Here is a 26,074-nt window from a genome sequence, read left to right as displayed (position 1 = left end):
CTGGTATCTATCAGGGCTTATGTTACTCCCTGGCTGAAGCTGCATGAGCTATGTCATTTTCAAATCTGTAAATCTGTAGCAAACTCTCAAAGAAATAGTGAATTGCTTTATGTATGATTGTGTTCTTAAAAGTGAATTTTTTATTGTATGTATGGAAAAGCCTCACTATCTTTTTTTTCTTGCATAAAACTAAAGGTGTTTGTGTTCCAAATTTTTAAAGGCTTCTTTTAAAAGGGTTTTTAAAAACATATACTTTCCTATCAAGATTCTAAAATGTATTTTAGGATGAGAAACATCCTCTTTAGGTAAAAGTTTAAAGGTATAATCTCTGCTTGTGAAAATGATGAAAATAACTTATAATGTGGGTGCAGTTCTCTGAATGGGTCACCAAAATCATCATCTATGGAATTATTGGATCTCACAAGGTTCTTCCACACAGTTTTTCTAATTCTTTCATGAATAGTTTCAACAATGTAGGCTATAGAATCATATTCTGTGTTTGTTTTCATTCAAAATTATTTACCTGTTTTGCTTTTGGTCTTAAGCCTAGGTTGATGTGTTAAATTTTATACACATTAAGAAGGTTTTTTTTTTTTTTCAGGTTTTATATATTGCTAAATCAAGCATAGCCATTTTTTCAGAGAGTATGATAAAGTTAAATATGGAGTAGAAAGTTTATAGTACAAACCAAACACTAAAAAAAAAGTATTTCTAAATAATAGTTGACTTATGTCTAATTGGATTTATTTTCTGTTTTAGGACTTGAATGCTGTTGCTTTTAGGTTTAAAGATAAAGAGAGGCCACGGGGCTATACATCTAAGATTGCGGGAATATTGCATGTAAGGTTGTTGTTATTTTACTGTATAGGTGTGTAGAATATTCCGGTGATCTTTCATATATTTCTGAACTACATGAATGATGAAAATTGAAGCTGAAGTATAAAACTTTAGACTTTGTAGCAACAGGGCAAATTTTGATGTCAAGACATGTATAAAATTTTAATTTTCATTATCCTAAAAATGATCATCTGTATTATTTTCATTACATGGGCATTTTGCTTATTGGCTTTAAATATTTTTCAGTTGTATAGTGTGTCAAGTGTTACCTTTGTGAAAGCTATAGATCATCTACTTTTCTCCATTTCCATTGTTACCACCCTAGTTTGAGCTACCATCTTTTCTTGCCTGGATTACCATGATAGTCTTTTACCTAGGATTCCTGTTTTCCTTCTTGTTCCCCACTGTAGTTTATTTTGCCAGCCTCAGTGATCTTTTGAAAACTAAAATCCAATTGTTTCACTCCTCTGGTTGATGTCCTTCAATGGTTTCCCATCAGAGTTGGCATAAAATCCAAAATTTTCCTTGGCCTACAAGGTGATCCAGCCCCAGCCTGTCTCCCTGGCTGCATTCCATACTACTCTCCAGCCTACTTTTCCATTCGCATTCTACTCCAGGTATACTGGCTCTGTAACTTTCAAGCATTAAGTTTATTCCTCCTTCTTAAAGCCTTTACATTTGCTGTTTTTTCTTCATGGGACAGTCTTCCATCTGATCTTTGCATGGCTAGGCTCTTCTTATCATTTGAATCTCCACTCAGATATCTACTCTTCAGCAAGACTTTCCTTGACCCCCCAATCTAAAATAATGCCCCTATACCTGCTCCTTTTTTATTTCTTCTTAGTGCCTGTTACTAAACTTATAGTATTTGTTATTCTCTGCCTCCCTCCCAGTTAGAATATATATATGCTTCTTGGAGGACGGTGACCTCATGTGTCTTGTCAATTAATACTACTATATCTACAGTACCTAGAACAGTGCCTGGCACAGAGTAGGTGTTCATTAAATATTTGTTGAATGAATGAATGAGTCAATCTGTGTCAGAATATTGGAAGTTGCCCTTACTAAAAAGCATCTTCTACATTATTTTTCTATACTAGTCAAAAATATAAGCCATTTTTTCCCCATAACAACTTTCTAAATGCTTGTCTGATTTCTTTTATGCAAATTTGAGAGAAAATTCTGTTCATAAAAATGTGTGTACTTTTTAAAAAAAACCTGTAGATGTCAGCATTTTGCTACTGAATTTTCTTTACTAACAACTCAGTTTTTAACTAGAAATATTCCTCATGGTTTTCCTCAAAAGAAATCTGATTTTGCTTTCTATAATGTAATTATGTTTGGGGATTAACAGTTTATTTGGCAGAATCATCATATAATATGAAACTGTTTAAAGATGTGGTAGGAAAGAGAAAAAGATTCAAGGATATAGAAATTTTTCCAGTAGAGTAAAATGTAATTGAAAGGGAGACAGGGTATAAAGTAGTGGATTTAATGTGCCAGAAAGATGTTTGTTTTACTAAATTAGACGCTGTAGTAACCTTATAAATTTAATTTTTTATATTTTTCTTTTTAAAAGTATTATCCCCTAGAAGAAGTGCTCACAGCTGAATATTTCCTGGAAGAATTTAGACCTGACTTAATAGAGATGGTTCTTGATAAACTCAGACCAGAAAATGTCCGGTGAGTCACCCTACAGATCTTACTGTTACTAAATTTTCAGTAATGATTAGAATCTGAAAATTTGAAATTGTGAGTAAAATGCCTTTAAACATTTTATCAAGCATGATCACAAAGGTAGTATAATGAACCAACACTAACCTTTAACAATCAATACATGACCAGTCTTTTTATCTATATCCATCCCTCTTCACTCATCCTCCCTTCACCCTAGGTTATTTTGAGGCAGTATCCTTAAAAGATGAAGACATTTTAAAAAACATAATTATAATTTATTATGAATAAAATATAATAATCATCTTAACCTGGGTCTGTCTTAACTAAGATGCCCGCTTATCTGGCTCTCAATAAGCAAGTGAGGGCACCTTCTTTTTTTAAGCCATAGTATAGATTACAATCTTAGAGTCTTCCTGACTGAGCTGTGTTTAACCAGTAATTCAAAAGTTCACACTCTTATAGTAGCAGAGGTGTTGCTACTATATAGCAACTTGATAATCTAGTAAATGTTTTTTGTAACAGTTATGAATAAAATTAACAATGTAGTAGAACTTTTTTTTTTTTTTGACAGAACTATTCTATTACAGTCTTTTTCCTAGTTACCATTGTTTGAACTTTTCCAGACATATTATTAAAAATCCTTTGGCTATGACTGCATATATATATATATATGACTTGCACAATACTGTTTATGTTGAGATAATAATTAATGTCTTCTAATGTTCAGATAGGCTTGACTTAGCTATTGTCACTCTTTGGTGGTTACTGGACTGTGGTGACTTATTTGTAGGAAAGACTGCTAGCCAAATTTTACCTGACCTCATGCTAGGATTTAGTTAAATATTTTATTTTATGATAGAATGTATGGATGAATATAGATAAATATCACACTTTTAAAATTTTTAAACTGTTATTAGATGCCTTCACTTTGAGATTTAAAAAAATACATTAAAGGTCAAAATTTGGAGATCTTCCCCAATCACAATAACTTCTAAAATTATATAGAAATCAAATCTCTGGTTTCATGTACCCAGTCATGACAGGTTACAATATGTCTCCCACTTAGTTTTTTGCCAATATTTTAAGTCCCTATTTGTTGCCTAATTCTTAATTACTCAAGAATTGATTATGATATGGAAAATCATACTGGAAAACTAGAGGAAGTTACCAAAAGCTGTGAATTACATTAGAGATTGAAGAGCAAATTATTCTACCTTTAATAGCAAATATTCTTTTTCAGCTCTAGATAATTTGTTTGAATACTGAGGAATTGAAAAATGAGGAAGGCTTTTCCTTTCTAGTCAGTGAACAGTAGAAAAAGTTGAGGATTAAATAGCTCTATAACCTAATATTTTAAGTTATCCATGCTTGAAGTAGTCTAGTTGGGGATGGGAAATATAGTTTACATAATTTAAATGATTTAAAGTCATATATGCATAGATGACGTGCTTGTATATGTGCAAAATTCTAAATAATCTACTCCCTCACCCCTCCAAAAATCAAAAACTAGTGAGTTTAACACAGTCAAAGGTTATAAGGTCAGTATAAAAATCAATTTCATTTCTATATATAGCAACAAAAAATGGGAAAATTAAAAGAAATATTTACAATAGCAACAAAAACGTAAAATTCTTAGGAATGAATTTCACCAACAATAAGCAAGACCTCTTCACAAAAAAACTACAAAATAGTACAAGAGAATAAACAGTAACCAAGAGAAATTAAGAAGACCTAAATAAATGGAAAACATACCTTGTTCATAGGTATTGATATTAATGTCTCAGTTCTCTCCAGTCTGATTCACAGACTCAATGTAATCACAACCAAAATTCTGATAGGCTTCTCTCTTTTTTTTAGAAATGAGATAGCTGATTCCAAAATTTTTGTAGATATACAAAGGACCTCTATTAGCTAGAATACTCCTGAGATGGGGGGAAACCAAAAGTTGGAAGACTTAAACTACTGGATATAAGGACTTAGTATAAAACTACTGTAGTACTACTGGTATAAGGATAGACAAAGAAATCATTAGACCAGAATAGAATGTCCAGAAATAGTTCCACACATATACGGTCAATTGATTTATTTATTTATTTATTTTATTTTATTTTTTTTTTTTAGAAACAGGGTCTCACTCTGTCACCCCAGCTGAAATGCAGTGGCCTTATCATAGCTCATTGTAGCCTCAAATTCCTTGGCTCAAGCAGTCCTCCCACTTTAGCCTCCCAAGTAGCTGGGACTATAGGCAAGCGCCACCACACCCAGCTAATTTTTAAATTTTTTGTAGAGATAAGGTCTTGCTCAGTTGCCCAGGCTGGTCTCCAAGTCCTGGCCTCAAGTGTTCCTCCCACCTCAGCTTCCCAAAGTTCTGGGATTAGAGGCTTGAGGCATCATGCCCAGCCTATTGATACATTTTTTGTGGTAAAAAACACAAAATTTACCATCTTAACTATTGTTAAGTGTACAGTTCAGTAGTATTAAGTATACTCATATTGTTGTAAAACAGATCTCCAGAACTTTTTCATCTTGTGAAACTGAAACTCTCTACCCATTAAATATAACTTTCCTTTTCTCCTTCCTGCCTGATAACCACCATTCTACTTTCTCTTTTTATGAATTTGACTACTTTAGATACCTGATATAGGTAGAATTATACAACATGTCTTTTTGTGTTTGGTGTATTTCACTTACTGTAATGTGCTCAAGGTTCATCCATGTAGTATTATAGCATGTGACAGGGTTCCCTTTATTTTTAAGACTGAATAATGTTCCATTGTATATATTAATATATACCACATTTTATTTATCCATCCACTAGGCCATTGGTCAATTGATTTTTTTTAATAAAGGCACCAATGTAATTAAATTGGGAATGGAAAGTCTTTTTCAACAAATGGTGCTCTTCCACTAGCTGCATATCCATATGGGAAAAAAATGAAACTTGACCTTCACCTCACACCATTCACAAAAATTAATTTGAGATAGGTCGTGGCCTAAATAAAAACACTAAAACTATAAAACTTCTAGAAGAAAACGTGGGAAGATATCTTCAAAACCTTGAGATAGGCAAATATATCTTAGAACAAAAAAAGCAATAACCATTAAGGAAAAAACATTTATAAATTGGACTTCGTCAAGATTAAAAACTTTCATTTAGTGATATATGCATTTACTTTATTAAAATATATGGAAGAAAAACATCTAGAATACACATTATCTCATTTTAAGCAAGTAAAACAGTCTAAATATTTGTATTTTCCTTAATGTAGCTATATATTCTAGAAAAAAAACCTAAATCCTGTAGAATTTTATTATACACCTTCTAAAAATGGAGCCACTTATCAACATGGGAAGTAAGAGCCTTGAACTTAATAATAGAACTCACTAGGCAATGTTTAAGTTTCCTTTCAGTGACTAGTTTTGTCACCAACTAGTCATGAGATCTTGGGTATATCGCTTTTTTTCCTTTGGCCAGTGTTTCTTTTTTTTTTTTTTTTTTTTTTTGAGACAGAGTCTCGCTCTGTTGCCCGGGCTAGAGTGAGTGCCGTGGCGTCAGTCTAGCTCACAGCAACCTCAAACTCCTGGGCTTAAGCGATCCTACTGCCTCAGCCTCCCGAGTAGCTGGGACTACAGGCATGCGCCACCATGCCCGGCTAATTTTTTGTATATATATATTTTAGTTGTCCATATAATTTCTTTCTATTTTTAGTAGAGACGGGGTCTCACTCTTGCTCAGGCTGGTCTCGAACTCCTGACCTCGAGCGATCCACCCGCCTCGGCCTCCCAGAGTGCTAGGATTACAGGCGTGAGCCACCGCGCCCGGCCTGGCCAGTGTTTCTTGAATAACTAATGTGAAACCTCACAGTTCACAATCCTGCAAGGGGAACTTATGAAAAATTAACTTTATATAATGTCATAAACACTGGTTCTCATTTAATTTCCTTGAACCTTGCCCATCTGCAAAATGGGGATAGTACTTTATCTTTCTCTCTGATGCAAAATGATTCAGCAAAGTTGAAAAGTATTGTACAAACACAAGTTAATGCTATTTAGGATTATTTTATACAATAAGGATATGGCTTTTTCTTTTGGCAAGAAAAATCATGATTTAAATTATAATTCTTGCTGCTTTAGAGTCAGTAATTGACACAGCAACACTTTGTAGGAGTGAATTTGCTGGAGCATACATTTTACTTTTGATTAAATGTTTAAATGCATGTTTCTAAATTTGATATCTTATGTAATTAGAGTTAAATACCTCTTTTTACTATCACATTTAAAGAAAAAGTGCTTTTTCTCTACAGGATTGATATCTGTAACTGTTATAATTGTAACTGCAGCAGGTCAGTGATACAGTGCAGAACAGCTTGGGGTAGTATTGCCAGCTTCCAGGCCAGACTGGGGTAGCTGGAGGGTAAGATTACTTTCTTAAGTACCCACTGAGATAAGTTTAACATTGCAACCAGGTAGGGAAATAGACGGGAAAATCCTCAGAATGAAAGGAAACTTAGAGGTCATTTAATCCAACTCATTAGATATACAGTCGGCCCTCCTGGGTTCAAGCCATCCTCCTGCCTCAGCCTCCCAAGTAGTAGGACTACAGGAGTGCACCACCACACCTGGCTAATTTTTTTTTAAGAGATGGGAGTCTTACTATATGGCCTGGGCTGATCTCAAATTCCTGGCCTCAAGCGATCCTCCTGACTTGGCCTTCCAAGGTGCTGAAATTACAAGTGTGAGCCACCATGGCTGGCCTCTAAGCTTTTTAGCTTCGTCTTTCTTGATTCCTTCTTACTGTAAGGAAACCCTTTTAAAAAATGATTTTTAGCATTTTTCATAAGCCTCAATTTCTTTAGCACTTAAGCCTTCCTGTCCCTATTCTTTGATTTTGAGTCTCATCGATACATTTTTTTTTAAATCTTCTGAGTGTATCTTTTAAAAAGCTAATTTGATACCATGATATTATAGAATTCTACTAGTGGAAGGACAGAGTTCATCCAATTTGAATCTCTATTTAAAAAGTAAGTGAAACTGAAGTACAGAGAGGCTGAGCACACTTGCCTAATTTAGATCTTAAACTGGGATTTTGGCAAGATGTCAAAGAAAGTGAGTCAGAGTATCCACCAGAATCCAAGTTTCCTATTGCCTGGTTGGTGCCCTTTCTACTAATTCTGTTTGAATTCATCACATTACCTATGAAGCCTTTTCTCATTTTTGGATGTCTTTCCCCCTTCCTCTCTCAGAAATTATTTGTACAAATATCATGAGAATTCATTCCTTGGAAACTATATTGCTTTTTAATGTCTGTATGAGGAGCCTTTTTGTTTCCATCCAACTTCTACAGCTACATTCCCTCTGAATATTTTTTTTAAAAATTTAGGTCACGTAATAACACTGATTTTTTAAAATTTTTATTTTATATATATTTTTCAATTAGCCTCTAAACATTCTTAATGTGTTGACTTAGAGTCAACAGTCAGCATTCATTCTAGCCCACTGCTTCCTTTTCTCACTGTTGTTAGTTTCCATATGAAAAGGTCATTTTCTCTCATGTTTCTAAGGATCACATCAGTACCATATCGACAGCCCACGCCTCCTCTCTTCCACTCAAGAAAAAACTATCATCAAAACTATTTTTTAGTATAATTAGATTTTTAGCAGATAGTCTAAAATGTTACATCTGTGCCTGTTTTTCTGAACTGTCTGCAGTTACGTATATTGCAGTTATCTGTAATTACTTCAGTTATCGTGACTTGTCTTTTCTCCTAATTCAAGTGCTTGTCCCTGTACTTGCACATTCTGGTTCATAGATTTCTATATGGATTTGATGCTTGTATATTCTGTCTCTATCGCTATTCCCTTCCCTACCTTTATTTTTTAATACATACCCTCCCATTGTATATTTCAGTTTTGAATTCCTTAATGATATACTAATTCTTGGTCTGCAGAGCATCTCTTTGTTAGTTCAGTATACCTAGTTTGAGGTATTGTGTTTGTCTACTTCCTCATGAATAACATTTCAAATGTTACCCTTGGACTTTACTTTGGTATATAACTATCTAAATCCCTAAGAATTATACTTGACAAATGTCTTTTCTCCCCTTTTTTAAACCTGAGCATTACTGCACAGCCTTCAGCTTTCTGTGTCATATAGTCATCCTCCAGAGCATCTGGCTTGGCAGCTCTCCCTGAGCTGCTTTACTTTCTCTTTCAGGATCAAGTTTTAAGTTTTCTTGTTTCAGAGGGCAGGTCTACTGCCAAATGAATGCTTCAGTCTTTGCAAGTTGTAATCAGTCCCTGGCCCATTATTCTGTTGCCTGGGCTATTATTCAGCCATGTATGTAATGAACTCTTCCAAAATCAAGCATCTCGTGGAAGAGAAGATGGGAATATTTTCTCTCTACCAGGTCCTTCTACTTCTTAATATATTTTTCAGAAGTCTCTGAGAATCAGTCCATTAATTCTCTGAGAAATCAAAGTGGAAGCAATTCCTAGGGCTGAGTCTTAGGCTCTGGCATGTATTGAATGCCCTTAAGAAACATAATACACCCTTCATTATGGCTGTATAGGTTCTGCACACACCCTACACCTGCCCCTTCAAAAGGGATTTATGGACTACCAACATGGATCACTTCCTTCTGACCATAGTAACAGAACTCTTTCATATGCTAAACCCTGTGATTTCTCTCTATGTTTCTGTGGAACATATTTCTTATTTAGCATGTTTTCTAGGATTGATAGTGGTTAGTGGCAGGTAGGCCAGACCAGGAACACCAGGAGCTGGAAGATTAGTCAGTTATAGCTACTGATGGGTCAGTTTTGTCTTAGCATATCTACCCAAAAGCAGGTGATAAGACCAAGTCCGGTCAGCCAGGTAGAGTATTTTGTCTAGAATGAAGGAGAAATAGATAGTGGTTCAGATAACAGTTGGAGTTGGGTAGGTCCAACAAGGGGCAGGCATTTGGAACACAGATTGGGATTTTGGAAATGGATGGGTATTCAGCAGAGCAGAGTTTGGATTACAAGTGGCTTTCAGCTGTGAGGCCGACATTGAGAAGCTAGAACCAAACTCCTGGGAGGATAGGTGAGGACAAGCAGGAACAGACATGGACCTAGTTATTTGAACTGGGACACAAGGGAGTAGTAGAACAATAGCAGGACTGACTTCACACCAAGTCATCCAAGCTAATTGGTTAGAATTCCTCGGTCCACAAGATTTAAAATAGGATTGGTTCCTGCCTGTGGTTGAGTCTTCTAGTGGGGGTATAGTGATTCCAACTTAGATAATTAAGAGAAGCAGAGGCAGAAATGTCCCTGATGATGCTCCACAGGAAGGTCTTACGGAGTCCCACTGGTACAGACATGCTTTTGCTCCTCTACTCTGGTAATCTTTTGTTCACTTATCTTTTGACATCATTTTACCTTCCCTCCTTGACTTTTTTTTTTTTTCCAATCAGACTTCTGGGCTGTTTCTACTGTCCCATCAAAGAAAGCTTTTAATAAACCAGAAGATAAGCATTTCTTGGTCTTGTCCCCTTCTCCCCCAGCAGCAGGAGGCCAATGTACACGTAGTAGATATATCTGATGCTAGTCTCTGGCAGGAAAAACCATAGAGTACAGTAATAGTAAAAGTTCCTTTGGTAGGTTTGTGGGTCTTTTTTGATTTCTGGATGAGCCAACAGATTTTCTTAGCCATTCCTGTTAACTCTGGGCCTGAACTGTTCCTAGGAAAGAATACTTCTTTGCTTTTTTAAGGACTGTTTTTCAACTGACCTTGTTCCATGTTTTCACTAGCTACTCTTCTTTTTAAATTTCAGTCAATAGCATACGTAGGAAAATTTCTCCTGTAAGCTCTTTATCACACTAAACATAGTGGACTATAACCACAGGATCATAGAGACTATGATCAGAAAACTCTATACATATATTGCTTGTTTGGGCTAAGCCTTAGAGGATTTGCTGGATCTTAAGAGGCCCAACATATTCTTGGATATTATTTACATTTTCATGAGTCAGATTCTGTAAATCTGTGTATACAGCATGAGTTTACAGGGTTTTTTTCTGTTTGTTTTTTTTTTCTATTTATCTCTAGGGTTGCAATAGTTTCTAAATCTTTTGAAGGAAAAACTGATCGCACAGAAGAGTGGTATGGAACCCAGTACAAACAAGAAGCTATACCAGACGAAGTCATTAAGGTAGGGTTAACTCATCTGTGAATAAGCCTGATGTGTGAGGAATGACAAGAACATGAGCTCTCTAGATCCACAAACCCCAGGCCCAGAGTGTGGAGAGTAATGACCTCATTTTGTCTATTCTGTCCTAAGGGGAGTGAACAAGATGTTGAGCTGGAGTCTGGGTTTTTGCATGAAGAAATGGCATGCTAGCCACCTTCTTATGTGTCTGTCAAACCACCGGGGCTATAAAATTTCTCCCAGCTCCATGCAGTCAAAGAGCATTGAAGTACTGAGAAGCAAAGACACCAGAAAGTCAAGGAGAGGTGGAAGTAGGGAGCATGTAAGACAGGTGCAAAGGCTCCAGAGAGCTCACAGTATTACTGTGAACACAGACTGGGAGCAGTCTCTGGGATTCATACTGTCTTCATGTTAGGAGGTGTTATATTTTATGCCTGATATTATATCGTTGCTCTTTTTGTCAACATCGGATAATTAAGATTTATTTCAAAACAGGTGTAAGACAGTATTTTACCCCATTCATCAGTAGTGATTTCACTTGTGAGCCATATTTAATTACAGTACTTTTTCTTTCTCTTTTGTTTCTTACCAGCTATGTGGCTTCGACATTGAGTCCTTTATTCATGGAAAGATACCAGAAAGGCTTACTCTGGCTAGATTCTAGTTAAACTTGAGTAATGAACACTTTAAAAATGTACCTGTGTAGGCCGAGCGCAGTGACTCACTCCTATAATCCCAGCACTTTGGGAAGCTGAAGCAGGAGGATCACTTGAGGGCAGGAGTTCAAGACCAACCTGGGCAGCATAGTGAGATGCCATCTCTATAAAAAAATAAAATTTAGCCAGGCATGGTGGTGCATGCCTGTAGTCCTTGTTACTTGGGAGGCTCAGATGGAAGGATTGCTTAAACCCAGGAGTTCAAGGTTATGGTACATTATGGTCTATGATTGTGCCACTGCACTCCAGCCTGGTTGACAGAGTGAGACCCTGTCTCAAAGTAAATAAATAAATAAAGTACTTGTGTGATGACAATATAGAACAAAAGAAGAAATAGTTTAAGAAAGAAAATCATCACTGGTACTTCAAGGATCTCTGAAGTATTCACAATATAGAAGATAACTGAAGCCCTCCAGTGTGTGAAAATATCCATCTTTCTAAACAGTTAGGAAATCTGATGTCCTACAAATTAGTGCTGCATCTGAAATAATGCTAAAACAGGAGAAAGGCCCCTATTCACCAAACTCTGACCATAACAAACCTGCCCTGAATGGGAATTTTTTTTAAATTTTTTTAATTTTTGAATTGTAAAATAAAATGTAAATAGCTCATACGTTGAAAGGAGGTCTCATTTCATGCACAAAATCTATTACATGCCTGGCTTCCTTAATAAAACTACTGTTGAACATTTCCAGTGCCAACTGAATGGGAATTTTTTTGAAAAAAATTTATCTGGGAGCTCAGTAGTGAAATTACTTGCTGAATGTTTTCTAGCCTCCACTATTCAGCCATTCTGGACACTTAGGTTGCTACTTAAATAGTATAGTCAACATCCCCTTCATCCCAGTGCCAAAAGACACAAATGCAGGAACCAAAATAGACCTGCAAAATCTGCAAGGCTGTGCCACATCAGCTAGAGACCAAATTACTGAACCCAGAATTATTGGCAGTCATTTGCTCTTTTTTTTTGAGACAGAGTCCCACTCTGTAGCCCTGGCTAGAATGCAGTGGCATCATCATAGCTCACTGCAACCTCCAACTCCTGGGCTCAAGTGATCCTCCTGCCTCAGCCTCCTAAGTAGCTGGGACTACAGGCGTGTACCACCACACCTGGCTAATTTTTCTGCTTTTTGTAGAGACAGTTCTTGCTCTTATTCAAGCTGGTTTTGAACTCCTGAGGTCAGGCGATGTGATCCACCTTGGCCTCCCAGAGTGTTTGGATTACAGGCATGAGCCACCTTGGCTGGCCCAGTTGCTTTTTTTTTTTTTTTTTTTTTTTGAGACAGAGTCTCACTCTGTTGCCCGGGCTAGAGTGAGTGCCGTGGCGTCAGCCTAGCTCACAGCAACCTCAAACTCCTGGGCTTAAGCGATCCTCCTGCCTCAGCCTCCCGAGTGGCTGGGACTACAGACATGTGCCACCATGCCCCGCTAATTTTTTGTATATATATATTTTAGTTGTCCATATAATTTCTTTCTAATTTTAGTAGAGACGGGGTCTCACTCTTGCTCAGGCTGGTCTCGAACTCCTGACCTCGAGCAATCCACCCGCCTCGGCCTCCCAGAGTGCTAGGATTACAGGCGTGAGCCACCGCGCCCGGCCGCTTTTTTTTTTTAAATAATGAAAAGTCTTATAAATTAGAGTTCAACAGTCAATAGCCTGTGGTCTGACCCACTTAGCTTTTGGAACTAGCCCATGGAGCACATTCAACCTGCAGGTTATTGTCAATCCAGACTTAAACCTCAACTTTCTTCTTAACTTTGTGCTTTAATTACTGGTTCACTTGAGAATTCACATGATCATCTAGAAGTGTGGGCCAGGCCTTAAGAAGAAGTACTAAAGTAAAAGAGGTTCCCTTTAGCCTGGGTTCAAGCCATACATCATGAATGTAACTTAGTATAGTTGAAAGTATGGCTCTTATAAAAAATGTTGTCTACCGTTGTGGGAGTATATTCCTGTACAGATTATTAGCTTCTCTCTTTAAAGAGCTAGAGCATCTAGCTCTTTATATGGACCAGTCAGCTTCTCTGTGTTCCACAGTCTCAAACCTCAGATTGTTCCTTAATCTCAGCTGGTCCTTTTAGAGATGTGGAGAAGATAGATAGATGAGTACAAAATCTTTATTCGTATCAGAAAGACCAACTCAAGTTTTATGAAAATCCATCAATAGATCTTGGTAGTAGCTCCTTTATATATGATAGAAAAGAATGCCGTGTGACATTTATCCACTTAATATTTGCTTGGGTATTGAGCAAAGACTCTGTTTTAAACTCTTGAATTAGACTCTATTTGCTTATGTGTGTTTTTCATTATTCATCCAGAAATGGCAAAATGCTGACCTGAATGGGAAATTTAAGCTTCCAACAAAGAATGAATTTATTCCTACAGATTTTGAGATTTTATCATTAGAAAAAGAAGCGACACCATACCCTGCTCTTATTAAGGTAACGTATTAGAATCACTGATTTTAAATTTACGGGACAGACCTATTACATGGAGGGCTAAAGAGACGATTTCTTATATTTGGTACTGTGTTGATTGGGCCAGAGGTCACATCCTAAGAGGTAACAAAGTCACAGAAAGAATACAAGAAATATTAGAAGGTTAAAAATATTAAAGTAAGCAAACAAAACTACTAAACAACATAGAATCTAGGGAATTGCTTTCTTTGCAGGAGAAAAAAAATTAAGTCCGGACTATAACCACAAGTCTGTGGAAAGATAGGGGCCTCTTTTCCATGTCCACTGAAGATCCAATAAGGAAGTAGGTTTATGCTGTGTCATGAATGTTAGAGATAAGAAACGATCTCTAAAGCCAGTAAGAGAGTATGTCCAAGGGGAGCTATTGGAATTCTTGCCCTTAAAAATAATTTTCATGACACAGTGGCTATATGAAATTAATGGAGTTACAAGCCAGTGAGAAGGATTATTGGGAAGTGGGCTTTTTCAACTCCTTCTTTTTCAGAATGTTCTTTTTGTGCCTTTATTTCAGACCTTGGCTAAAGTATGTAGAAAAAAATGGATCAAATTATTACAGCACATTCTCCTTTCTAAACTTGCAAACTTTAACTCTTCCTAACCTCATGACTATAGACACACATCTTTCTTTTTATCGTCTTCAAATGACCTAACATTGAGATTAACCCAATGAGATAAAAGTCAGTATTTGGGAACATGAAATGTAATTTATCTTTAGCAACTAGATTATTAATGAGAGAACCATTTTTCTTCAAAAATGATATTTTAGGCTGGGCATAATGGCTCATGCCTGTAATCCCAGTGCTCTGGGAAGCTGAGGCAGGAGGATGGCTTAAGGCCAGGAGTTCAAGACCAGCCTGGGCAACATAGGGAGACCCCATATCTACCAAAAAAAGAAAAAAATTAACCAAGCATGGTTGTGCATACCTGTAGTCCCAGCTACTCAGGAGGCTAAGGCAGAAGGATCATTTGAGCCCAGGAGTTTAAGGTTATAGTGATCTATGATCAGGCCAAGGCACTCCAACTTGGGCAACAGAGAGAGATCTTATCTCTAAACAATAACAAAAAAAAACATTTTAGTGAGTTATATACTAGTTATTAGCTTCTTTAAACAGAAAATTTACTTACCTCTTCTGTTTTTTTTCTTTTTTATTTTAAATAGGCCTTCTCAGAGTAAACTAAGAAAAACATTAAACCATTTATATCTCTTGTCAGGGTTTCAAGGTAGTTTCAAGTGAACATCTAAAGCCATACTTTGTATAGCACGAATGAAGTGGAGAGTCAGGATAGGGGCTTATTTGTTTATCTTTGGCCATGTTAGTTATCTGTTGCTGGGTATCAAATTACCCCAAAATTTAGCAGCTTAAAACAATAAACATTTATTATCTCACACAGTTTCTGAGGGTCAGAAATCAGAAGTGGCATAGTTGGGTAGTTCTTGCTCAGGGTCTCTCATAGTCAAGCTGTTGGCCAGGGCTTCAGTCATCTGAAGGCTCAACTAGGGCTAGAGGATTCTCTTCCAGGTTCAGTTGTGTGATTCCTGGCAGGCCTTAATTTTTCACCACATCCACCTCTCCCCCAAACGTGGCATCACAGCTGGTTCCCCAAATGAATGATGCAGGAGGGAAATTGCGTGGTCAAGATGTCAGCCACAGTGTCTTGTATAATCTAATCTCAGTATCATACGATCACTTCTGTCATGTTTTGTCAAGCAGATTGACCCCGGTCCAGTGTGGGAGGGGGACTACACAAGGCTGTGAATCTCAGCAGGCAGGGAATGCTGTGGGCCACCTTGGAGGCTGGCTGCCACACCCTCCCAAAGGATTCCCGCATCTGTCTGCCTCACAGTATCCAGAAAGATGAGGACAGGACACTTAGTATTGGTTCTCCAATCTGTCTCTTCCTCCAGTGTGCCCCCGTTCCCCTAATCCAGGGGACACAGAAGGCTGATTTCTCTGCTACAGGATCAGCAGTCGTCTTTCTCCAGCTTCCTACCTGCTGACCTTATGAGTGTGCTTCAAGGCTGTGGGACAGCAGCCTCCAGAACAAAACTCTCAACTAAAGCCTGTGTCTGCCTCTTCTTGAAAAGTGATTTGGTTGAACATTTTTGTGGAATGTGCCTCTATTTCCCTAACCAAATTGTTTCTCCATCACAGGATACAGCTATGAGCAAACTCTGGTTCAAACAAGATGATAAGTTTTTCTTGCCGAAGGCTTGTCTCAACTTTGAATTTTTCAGGTATGTAAGATGAATATAGCTATAACTCTTCTTATAAAAATCAACAATTACATTTCTAAAAACTTTCTGTCCTTCAGCACCTATATCTAGACATAAAAGGAATTAGAGTTATTTCACCTAGATAAGGGGAGTCTGCTGCTGTTAAGAGGTATTGTAAGAACCAAGATTGTTAATTCTTTTTTCTTTCTTTTTTTTTTTTTTTTTTTTTTTTGTTGAGACAGAGTCTCACTTTGTTGCCCAGGCTAGAGTGAGTGCCGTGGCGTCAGCTTAGCTCACAGCAACCTCAAACTCCTGGGCTCAAGCGATCCTACTGCCTCAGCCTCCCGAGTAGCTGGGACTACAGGCATGCGCCACTATGCCCGGCTAATTTTTTCTATATAGATTTTTTTAGGTGTCCATATAATGTCTTTCTATTTTTAGTAGAGACGGGGTCTCGCTCAGGCTGGTCTCGAACTCCTGACCTTGAGCAATCCACCCGCCTCGGCCTCCCAGAGTGCTAGGATTACAGGCGTGAGCCACCGCGCCCGGCCTCTTTCTTTTTTTGATAAGTAACCCTTTAACTGAAATGACTTATCTCACTTATAAGGAGAATGATCTTAGCCTTCAGGATTTTGGATTCTGAGGAGGCTATAGATTTACCCAGAGTAAGATTTGCTGAGAAAAGAATAAATAATTTGGGAGTATTTTTGTGGTTTTAGTTTTATATTCCTGGACTTGCCCAGAAGAGAAGGTAGTAGTTATAACATTATCTTGAGTCCTGTCCAGTGCTTTAATTGTCTGGCGCCCTTAGATATTCCTTTCTCTATTCTTGGCTTGGTTACTTAAAAATTATTTAGTAAAGAGGGAGAAGATGTTTAGTAAAATTTATGAATAATACAACTGTTGCAATGATTTCTCAATGCATCTTCATTTCTCTCTTTTTTTTTTACTTGTGTGGTAATGTATATCACCCCATATTTCTAAAATTCAGTGATCTGTGTTTGTGAAGTAAACCTATCACCATTTAATAATGTTCAATATGATCAGCTTTTTCATTGATTTTTATTCGATTGGTTTGACATAAAATTAAAGCTAGGTATAGTTTAAATGTTTTGGAAAACAGAAAAAGAATCTCTAAATAGAAAGTTAATATTCTCTCAACAAATATGTTGAGATTGTAGGTACATAAAGTTGTTTTATAGCATGAAATTCACAGATTATCTAGAACTGTGCTGAGATTTTTGTATTTTTTACACCAAACATGGGCTGTCAGGTTGTGGCTTATTGTTGGTCAAGAGCATTACAAAGCACTACAGAGCATTTTATTTTTTGATAGTGGAGAATGATATTTTTAACACTCTAAGCAGCTTGTCACCACTTTCCCATTTGGCCTCTATGATTATGAATTTCTTTAGAATACCTTTTGAGAGACCATTTGACATTTCTGTGTTCTCTAAACTGCCCAGCACTGTTCCTAGAATGGAAAATGTCTGCCTCCCACAAGCCCCTCTCTCTGTGGTGTGGTTTTCCTAGAGATAATCATTGTTCAGTTTCTTGTACGTTTTTACAGACATTTTCCTGTGCATATCTTTTTCATCTTTTCAGAAATAGTATTATATTATGTATACTTAGTCACACTTTTTAAAACCTTGTGATTCAGGCTGGGCATGGTGGCTCATGCCTGTAATCCTAGCACTCTGGGAGGCCGAGGCAGGAGGATTGCTTGAGCCCAGGAGTTTGAGGTTGCTGTGAGCTAGGCTGACACCACGGCACTCTAGCCCAGGCAACAGAGTGAGACTCTGTCTCAAAAAAATAAAAAAATAAAAAACCTTGTGATTCATATTTAAGCATACAATATCTGCTTATAGAATAATATATTGGGGGTTTTTTTGTTTGTTTGTTTTTGTTTTTGTTTTTGTTTTTTTGTTTTTGAGACAAAGTCTCACTCTGTTGCCTGGGCTAAAGTGCCGTGGCGTCAGCCTAGCTCACAGCAACCTCAAACTCCTGGGCTCAAGCAATTCTCCTGCCTCAGCCTCCTGAGTAGCTGGGATTACAGGCATGTGCCACCATGCCCAGCTAATTTTTTCTACATATATTTTTAGATGTCCAAATCATTTCTTTCTATTTTTAGTAGAGACGGGGTCTCGCTCTTGCTCCGGCTGGTCTCGAACTCCTGAATTCGAGCAATCCTCCTGCCTCAGCCTCCCAGAGTGCTAGGATTACAGGCATGAGCCACCACGCCCGCCCAGAATAATATATTCTTAAATTAACAAATGAACCAGAATTTAGGTATTCCAGTTGAATCCTGCCAAAAGTTAGTTCAGGGCCCTTGCCACTTCACTACACAGCTGATGTGGATGCAGCATTTGGGGACACTCCTTGGAATTGTATTCTGAGCTTGAGCCATGTGGCTTTGTGCTCCCAGACTTGGCTTTTCTGGCTTTTCACTTCCACCAAAGAAAGCTACGCAGTTGCCCATGAGGCTGGTCATAGCCTCTCTTTTGTTTTGATGATTTTGTTTTTGTGAATTGTGCCTTAAGTTTCTGAACTGCAGTTTACCTAAAGGAGAAAAGCCATCATCATGTAAAATATTTTTAAAAAATTAAATGACAGAGCATTTATTTAGGTTTTCCAGTTGGAGAATGTTTGGATAGCTATAGAACTTTCTCTTTGATTTTAATTCTAAGTGGCTAAGCATTTTAACCCTCTATTTGTTTTGTTATCAGCTTTAATAAAATTGTTGGCTTTGTTATCAGTACATTAGCGATATTTCCTATACTATAGATAGAGTGAACCTTTTTTTTTTTTTAAGAAACGGGGTCTTACTCTGTCATCCAGGCTGAAGTGCAGTGGCCTGATTATAGCTCACTGTAACTTCAAACTCCTGTGCTCAAGAGATCCTCCTGCCTCAACCTCCTAAGTAGCTGGGACTACAGACATGTGCCACCACACCCAGCCTTTATTTATTTATTTATTTTTTTATTTTTTTGGTAGGGACAGGGTCTTGCTATGTTTAAGCTGTTCTCAAACTCCTGGGCTCAAGCAATCCTCCCACCTCAGCCTCCCAAAGTGCTGGGATTACAGGCGTGAGCCAATATGCCTGGCCCAAATAGAGTGAGGCTTTAATTTGCTGCCAAGCAAGCCAAACAGCCACCTGGCTCAGGTCTTTCGCACTAGCTCTTTCTTCAGCCTGGAAAGTTCTTCACTCCACCTCTTAGGTACTCCCAGGGCTCGCTCCCTTGCTCCCTTGTTCCTTTGGGCCTGGGCCCAGGTATCGAGGTGACCTTAACTGACCATCTTATGTAAAGTAGCAATCTTTCTGCCCTGCTGCCACCACGCCATCATTCCCTATTCTCCTTACCCTGCTTAATTTTTCTCCATAGCACTATCACCAACTGATGAATCAGATTTCAATTTATTATTTGTATCCTCCAACTAGACTATAAGCTCTGTGAGGTCAGGGACTTTGTCTGATTGGTTCCCTCTTTATTTCCAGTGCCTGGAGAAGAGCCTGGCACTATAATAAGCATATCATACATATTTGTTGAATGAGTAAATCTTTTGCTTCTGATAAAGGTAAGCAGGGTCATACAGTCAGATGAACAGGTCATTTGGCTTGTGTTTGAATCCCAACTTTGCCGCTACCAGTTCAGATGACACGAGGAACATTGTGTTTCTTATTTGAGAAATGAAGATTAGTTTATCTCTGTGGTTCTCTTTAGCTCTTGCACTCTGTAATTGTTTTTTTCTCTTTTGTTGTTCTTTCTCATTTAAATATTTTCCAATTTTAATATTTTTTCCCAGTTCTAGCTGCAGTTATAGAAAGTATCAATTATTTTACTGACAGTGCTGTAGCTTTATCGGTTTTAGGGAAAGCTCAGGGGTAAGCTAACATTTTCACAGGTCTCAGTTTTTCGAAGTTCGTGTAATTACCACAGACAGATTTCTCAGTCTCTTACTCCTGTCCACCAAGGGTGTGACTTGCTTGGAGAGAGAAAGAGGACATGCACATGATGTGTCAGTTCTATCAGCCATGTCTCCTCCGGTTAGCCTAGACAGAGGTATGCATTTTCGCTTGTCCCCACTCCTTACCTGCCCTGCATTTCTAATTCGTCAGTCCTTCCACACGATCTGGGGTAAGCAATTCCTTTTCCCTCTTCACCACTACCAGCACACGCATACAGCTTATTTCAGGCTTCTTTTTCAAATATCTTGTTTTTTTCCTAATGAGAAGAAACAGCCTCACGAATTCAACTATATCCTCAGGAAATTATATTAACAGATGCTCAGTATATTGATCCATCTCGAAAGGCCATATCGCATTGGGAAGTAATAAATCAGCTATTTTACTGTCAACATTTTCTTCCAGCCCATTTGCTTATGTGGACCCCTTGCACTGTAACATGGCCTATTTGTACCTTGAGCTCCTCAAAGACTCACTCAACGAGTATGCATATGCAGCAGAGCTAGCAGGCTTGAGCTATGATCTCCAAAATACCATCTATGGGATGTATGTAAGTACCCACGCCTTAGAGCCTTCCACTCATCAACATTTTTTATATTGATTTGATGGAAGCGTTTTCGATCGAGGGTATGAGTTTAATTTCTTTTTTAATCTTTATGGCTAATCATATTTTCTCATCATTTAATTTTTAAGTTAGCTCTTATTCTGAGTATTCAGCTACATACCATTCATGTTATGCAAATTTTCCTTGATTTCTTTTTTTTTTCCAACATCTTTCATCAGATAGTTATATTTTTCTACTCAAAATTTGACCCGATTTAGGTTTAGATCTCACCTATTCTGTATTTGAATGAAGTCTTCCTCCTTTTGTAAAACCTAAGGTTGGCCTATACTATTTCCCTAGAAATCCAGATCATGAGGCTGCATATCCATACTCTTCGGTCATGTTTCTTCATTACCATGCCACTGCTTGAGGTATCAAAGCATTTCTTTTTTTTTTTTTTTTTTTGTTAGTCGCTACATTTATGCTGATCCTCTCCATTGCAACATGACATACCTGTTTATCAGGTTATTGAAGGATGATTTAAAAGAGTATACATATGCAGCACGCCTCTCAGGTTTGAGCTATGGCATTGCATCAGGAATGAATGCAATACTTGTAAGTAAAATGAAAACCAAAGAAAAGGCACCACACCGTTTAAGCATTATGTTGAGCTTGGGAAACTATTAACTTCTGCATTTTTTTTTTAAACAAGAAGGTTGATGGTTTTTTTCTTTACACCTTTTTAATGATTGAAGAACCCAAATTAGTATTAGTTCCACTAATGAATGATTAAAGTTTACTGCATCTTATGAACATGTATGTGTGCTACATTTATTTGCATGTTCTTTTGCTTGAGATACTTAACATATTAATTCTGAAAGCATGTTCTTCCTATGTATTTGAGTATATTAACATCTGTAAGTGAAAGATATCCATAGTTATTGCTGTGGTGCTCGAATTTTACTTATGTATAGGCTTCCTTTATTTCTGCAGACAGTAGTAGAGAGTTCCCATGTTCAAATACACCTGACATTTTAACTTATTTTGTAGCATGCCTCATTAGCTTTTTTTAATGTATATTTTAAAATAAGCACTATTAAATGCATCCCAAGAAATAACCTTCTCTCAAAAGTGTTTCTGATATGTTTCCAAGCTTGCTTATATCTCAGTTATAAATTTACATCCCATTTATGGCCCACATTAATCTTCACTTTTCTTGAAAATATATTACAGTTTAATAAAAATGCAAATGAGAGCATTTCTGGGTACTCCATATTTAAATTCTTATACAAAAGATTTTAGTGTTTTAAATTTTTATTTATTTTGCAGTGACTTTTTTTCTCCACATAAATTCTCTGGTAACTTTTGTTTAATGAATAAGAATGTATATAATCTAACCATTCTCAGAGTCCGCAGAAATTTGAAGCTCAAAGATCAAAATTAACTCCAAATAGAAAAGTAATAATCTATTTTACATTTTTGCTGGTGAATTTTAGTAGCATGTTACCATTAAAACAAATAATTTTTATGTATGGTAAAGCGGGTTTCCCGCTAATTTTTGATGTAGTTCCTATGGTACGTGATGTGCTTTCCACGGCCAGTGAACTTTGCTCCAACTGAGGTTCTTGCCTATCATTCTTCATGGGGTAGAGACCGTCATAGATATTCTAGCTGCAGTGTATCCTCTGCTGCTGTGGGTGCCACCATGTGGAAATTTAGTAGACATTCCTCATTCCCTGCTTTTCTGAGTGGTAGGCTTTCAGAGACAGAGTAAATTGTCCTAAGGGAAAATCCTGATGATACATTCAGTGTATCCTTTCCACATACTTGCTTTGCCATTGGCTTTGAGATATCAGCAGAACTGATCAAATAAGCAAGTGGTTAGAATTGTGGGTCTTTATTGGGCAACACTGGAATGAAAAAGTGGCAAACTGCCATGTAATTCAAAATTGGGGCTGCCTGATTTCTCCAAAGATGATTTTTAAAATATTTAAATATAAATAATTTTGGGACGTGTCTTAATAGTTTGCTAGATAACACTCTCCTATGATTTTTTTTTTTAAAGAGACAGAGTCTTACTATGTTGCCCAGACTGGGCTGGAACTCCTGGGCTCAAGTGAGTCTCCCATCTCAGCCTCCCAAGTAGCTGGAACTGTAGACATATGCCACCATGCCCAGCCTCCCCTGTGATTTTTTACCTTCTTACTATACCTATAAAAACCTTAAGCCTGCCATTCATTAGAATTTCCTTTTTAAGAAGAAACTTTACCACATTCTAGGATTAATTTTGATATAATGAGAAGAATTTTGATGATGTAGTGTGTGCCACCATAATTTGGCATCAGGTGAATATACCTGCTTTCGATTTTGTTTAGGAAAAGTAAAATTATGCTTTTGGGTATTACTTAATATCATATAAAGATAGTTAATGGCCAGTACGGTAGCCTGAGACTATAGTCCCAGCTACTTAAGAGGCTGAGGCAGGAGAATCACTTGAGCTCAGGAGTTCAAGTCCAGCCTGGGCAACATAGTGAGACCTCATCTCTAAAAAAAAATGAATAAATTAAATTGTTTAAAAAGATGGTTAATGTTCTCTTCCTTAAGTGTTAAACTATGAGAAGTTAAATTAATTGAATTTCTTGTTTCATTTTTATTTTAATATACCTGGCTTTGGGAATTTCTAACTGTTTAGAAATTCAAGCTTAAGTTGTTTATTTGGAAGTGTTTCATAATATTTTTAGACTTTTAATACCCTGAACTCTTTCCGTAGCTCTCGGTGAAAGGTTACAATGACAAGCAGCCAATTTTGCTAAAGAAGATTATTGAGAAAATGGCTACCTTTGAGATTGATGAAAAAAGATTTGAAATTATCAAAGAGGCAGTAAGTTTTCTGAACTCATTTTTAAAATTTATTATTTTTTATTCATAAGATAATATTGCCATATTATGAAAATTTTTGGAAAAGGGGAGAGGAGGAAAAGAAACATTCATAACCCTATTGTATTCATCTCACCCTATCTTTGCTAAATCCCAGAAAGCCTAGGAGACTCTGGTGGACAGCCAGCTCCTTCTGTGAGCTCCAAGGGCTAGTGCAGTTACAGCACTGACTTTCAAAGAGAAGCACCTAGTGGCTGTCAGGGCCTCCTTGAGTGTTTCTTACCAGCTTCCAGTTTGGAAGAACACATAATTCAGCAAATTGAAGTCTGCCCTACCACAAGAACTTTGTCACATTAGGGCATACCCTTTAGATTGGATGTATCTCCTACCCACATTTGGCCAAGTATGGGATGGATAGCTACTTTTAAAGCTAAGCTGTGACCTTTATTGTACACCATAAGAAACTACTATCAGTCTTCAAATAAAGATCTAATATCATACACACACACACACACATACACACACACCCATCCATGTTGCTCGCTTATAGAGACTTTTGGGGTGGCTTTATAGTATAAAATCTAAGGATGCCAAAAGATGGGGGCCCTGAAAACTGGGGATAATTTCTGAGGGATGAAAGATGTCCTGTACCGAAGGGACTTAGAGTTCATGTCAGATGCTAGGGGTAAAGCAGCAGCCTGGACAGGGAAAAAGCATGCCCTTTAGTTTAAGGATCAGAGAGGAGTGAGCCCCATTCTTAATTATATAACTTCAGAAAGGAGAAAGGAGTAAATATTCCTGCATCTCGGTAACACACAATTTATACAAAACAAGGTTTGATTATAGGTGATCTTTTGAAATGATTTCCTAAAAGATGTATGAAATTAATGAACCCATGTCTCCCTTCACTAGTATATGCGATCACTTAACAATTTCCGGGCTGAGCAGCCTCACCAGCATGCCATGTACTACCTCCGCTTGCTGATGACTGAAGTGGCCTGGACTAAAGATGAGTTAAAAGAAGCCCTGGATGGTGAGACTCATTTTTTACTTAAAGCCTTATGTTTTCTTCATTTTTTTTTTTTTTTTTCTAAAATCATTTTGGTTTATCCTGATGCCAAGTATTTATACTTTCAAATAACTTTTAGTTCTGATAAAGCCAGCTGTGTGTGTTTTTTGTAAAAACAGTGGTAGCCTTTGAAGTGGCTTTTGCATTCAGGCAGTTTAGCCACATTTGCTGTTTTCAACCATAACCTACAACATTTAATTATTATTCTTCCTAGATTTCTTCAGATGACTAACTACTCTGATCCAAGTACTTACCTTATTAATATCGAAGCTTTCAGAAAAGGAAAAATGGGCTGAATTTGAAAGTCTTATGACACAGAAGTGCTATGGCATGCTTTTCCTGCTCTGGGATCCTTGGATTTGTTCTAATTAAAACATCTGGTTAAAAATTGGAAAATGTATAAAGCCTAAAGAGTTGTCTTTTATTGTTTTTTTCCTAAAATCTTAAATCTAGTTTCCAAGAGTTTGGCTTGAAAGTCTGACATTCCTTGAGAGCAGTGATTATGCCTTCCTTTTATCCTCTTTATCTAGTATAATATATTATAATACTATAGTATCTAGCATAATATCAGTATAATATCTAATGAATGCCTACTGAGTAGAAAAAAATTACTTTCTCGGTTGCTTTATTGGAAAAAATGTAGATTGGCATCACCCTTCATTATTGTTTTATATTTTTTACTTCCCAACAGTATTTTACCAATTAATGTTTCTGTATGTTCAGCAGTAAGAATTAAAATGCAATTTAAAGAAGAATTCTGTTGAATTTGTAATAATCTTTTATGACAAGTCCTTACTTATTAGGTAACACTGTGCTTTTGATGTCTTCAGTGACAAATCAAGAGCAAAGTATTGAAAGTCATTATTTTGTTGGTTGCCTCAGGCATTGGGTAGGAGGCTAGATTATAAAATTCATTAACTAGAACAGATGCATTTTTTATTTTGGACAGTTAATGTACTTTGCAAAATGTTTATAGTTGTGTGCAATTAATAGCAATAATTATACCTTTTAAAAAATACCACATAGGTGATTTTAAATGTTTTTTTAAGAAATTGAACCTACTTTCATAATGATCAAAAAGTTAAGGTTTGGGGTGGTTTGGGTTTTTTTCCCCCATTTGTTAGAATCTGGGTCAGATAGCATGTAAATTTTAAGCAGAGTAAGCTCTAAAGTATCTCACAGGCATATAAAGCCTTCCTAAAATGGGGAGTACTTTTTTGGTTGAAATTCTCTGCTGTAATAAATAACATTCTGTTTTGATATACTCCTACCATAATGCAGAATGCCAATATGATTTAATTTGGAGACAAGTCAATGTGAGAGGCTTGCTCCACCATGACTCTGAATCATTCAGGTATCCAGGTGCTGGTATAGCAAGAACCTCAGAGTCATTGTGGTCCAGAAACATGTATTGGACCACCTAGCTCTAGACTTCATGTGTTTGAGATTTAAAAATGATCAATTAGATGGAGTCTCTTGGATCAAGGAGCTCCAGTCTAGTGGTG

General features: G+C 37.1%; 1 protein-coding gene across 3 annotated transcripts in view; it reads left to right on the top strand.

Annotated features, from left to right (window-relative positions):
- Window positions 1–26,074, top strand: part of IDE (insulin degrading enzyme) — an 81,330-nt gene that overhangs the window by 42,853 nt on the left and 12,403 nt on the right. For 2 of the 3 annotated variants that reach the window (XM_069461126.1, XM_069461123.1), the window contains exons 10-17: window positions 760–840; window positions 2,417–2,520; window positions 10,607–10,709; window positions 13,742–13,864; window positions 16,054–16,136; window positions 20,485–20,629; window positions 23,394–23,504; window positions 24,413–24,533. In XM_069461126.1, the coding sequence (XP_069317227.1) occupies window positions 760–840; window positions 2,417–2,520; window positions 10,607–10,709; window positions 13,742–13,864; window positions 16,054–16,136; window positions 20,485–20,629; window positions 23,394–23,504; window positions 24,413–24,533 (871 nt within the window). Of the gene's footprint in view, window positions 1–759; window positions 841–2,416; window positions 2,521–10,606; window positions 10,710–13,741; window positions 13,865–16,053; window positions 16,137–20,484; window positions 20,630–21,093; window positions 21,239–23,393; window positions 23,505–24,412; window positions 24,534–26,074 lie in introns of all 3 variants that reach the window. The other variant, XM_069461124.1, reaches the window with a different exon arrangement.

This window comes from Eulemur rufifrons, chromosome 28 (assembly GCF_041146395.1).
Source record: "Eulemur rufifrons isolate Redbay chromosome 28, OSU_ERuf_1, whole genome shotgun sequence".
Classification (NCBI taxonomy): domain Eukaryota; kingdom Metazoa; phylum Chordata; class Mammalia; order Primates; family Lemuridae; genus Eulemur; species Eulemur rufifrons.
Note: the sequence above shows the minus strand (reverse complement) of the source record. Positions and strands in the feature narration are given on the sequence as shown.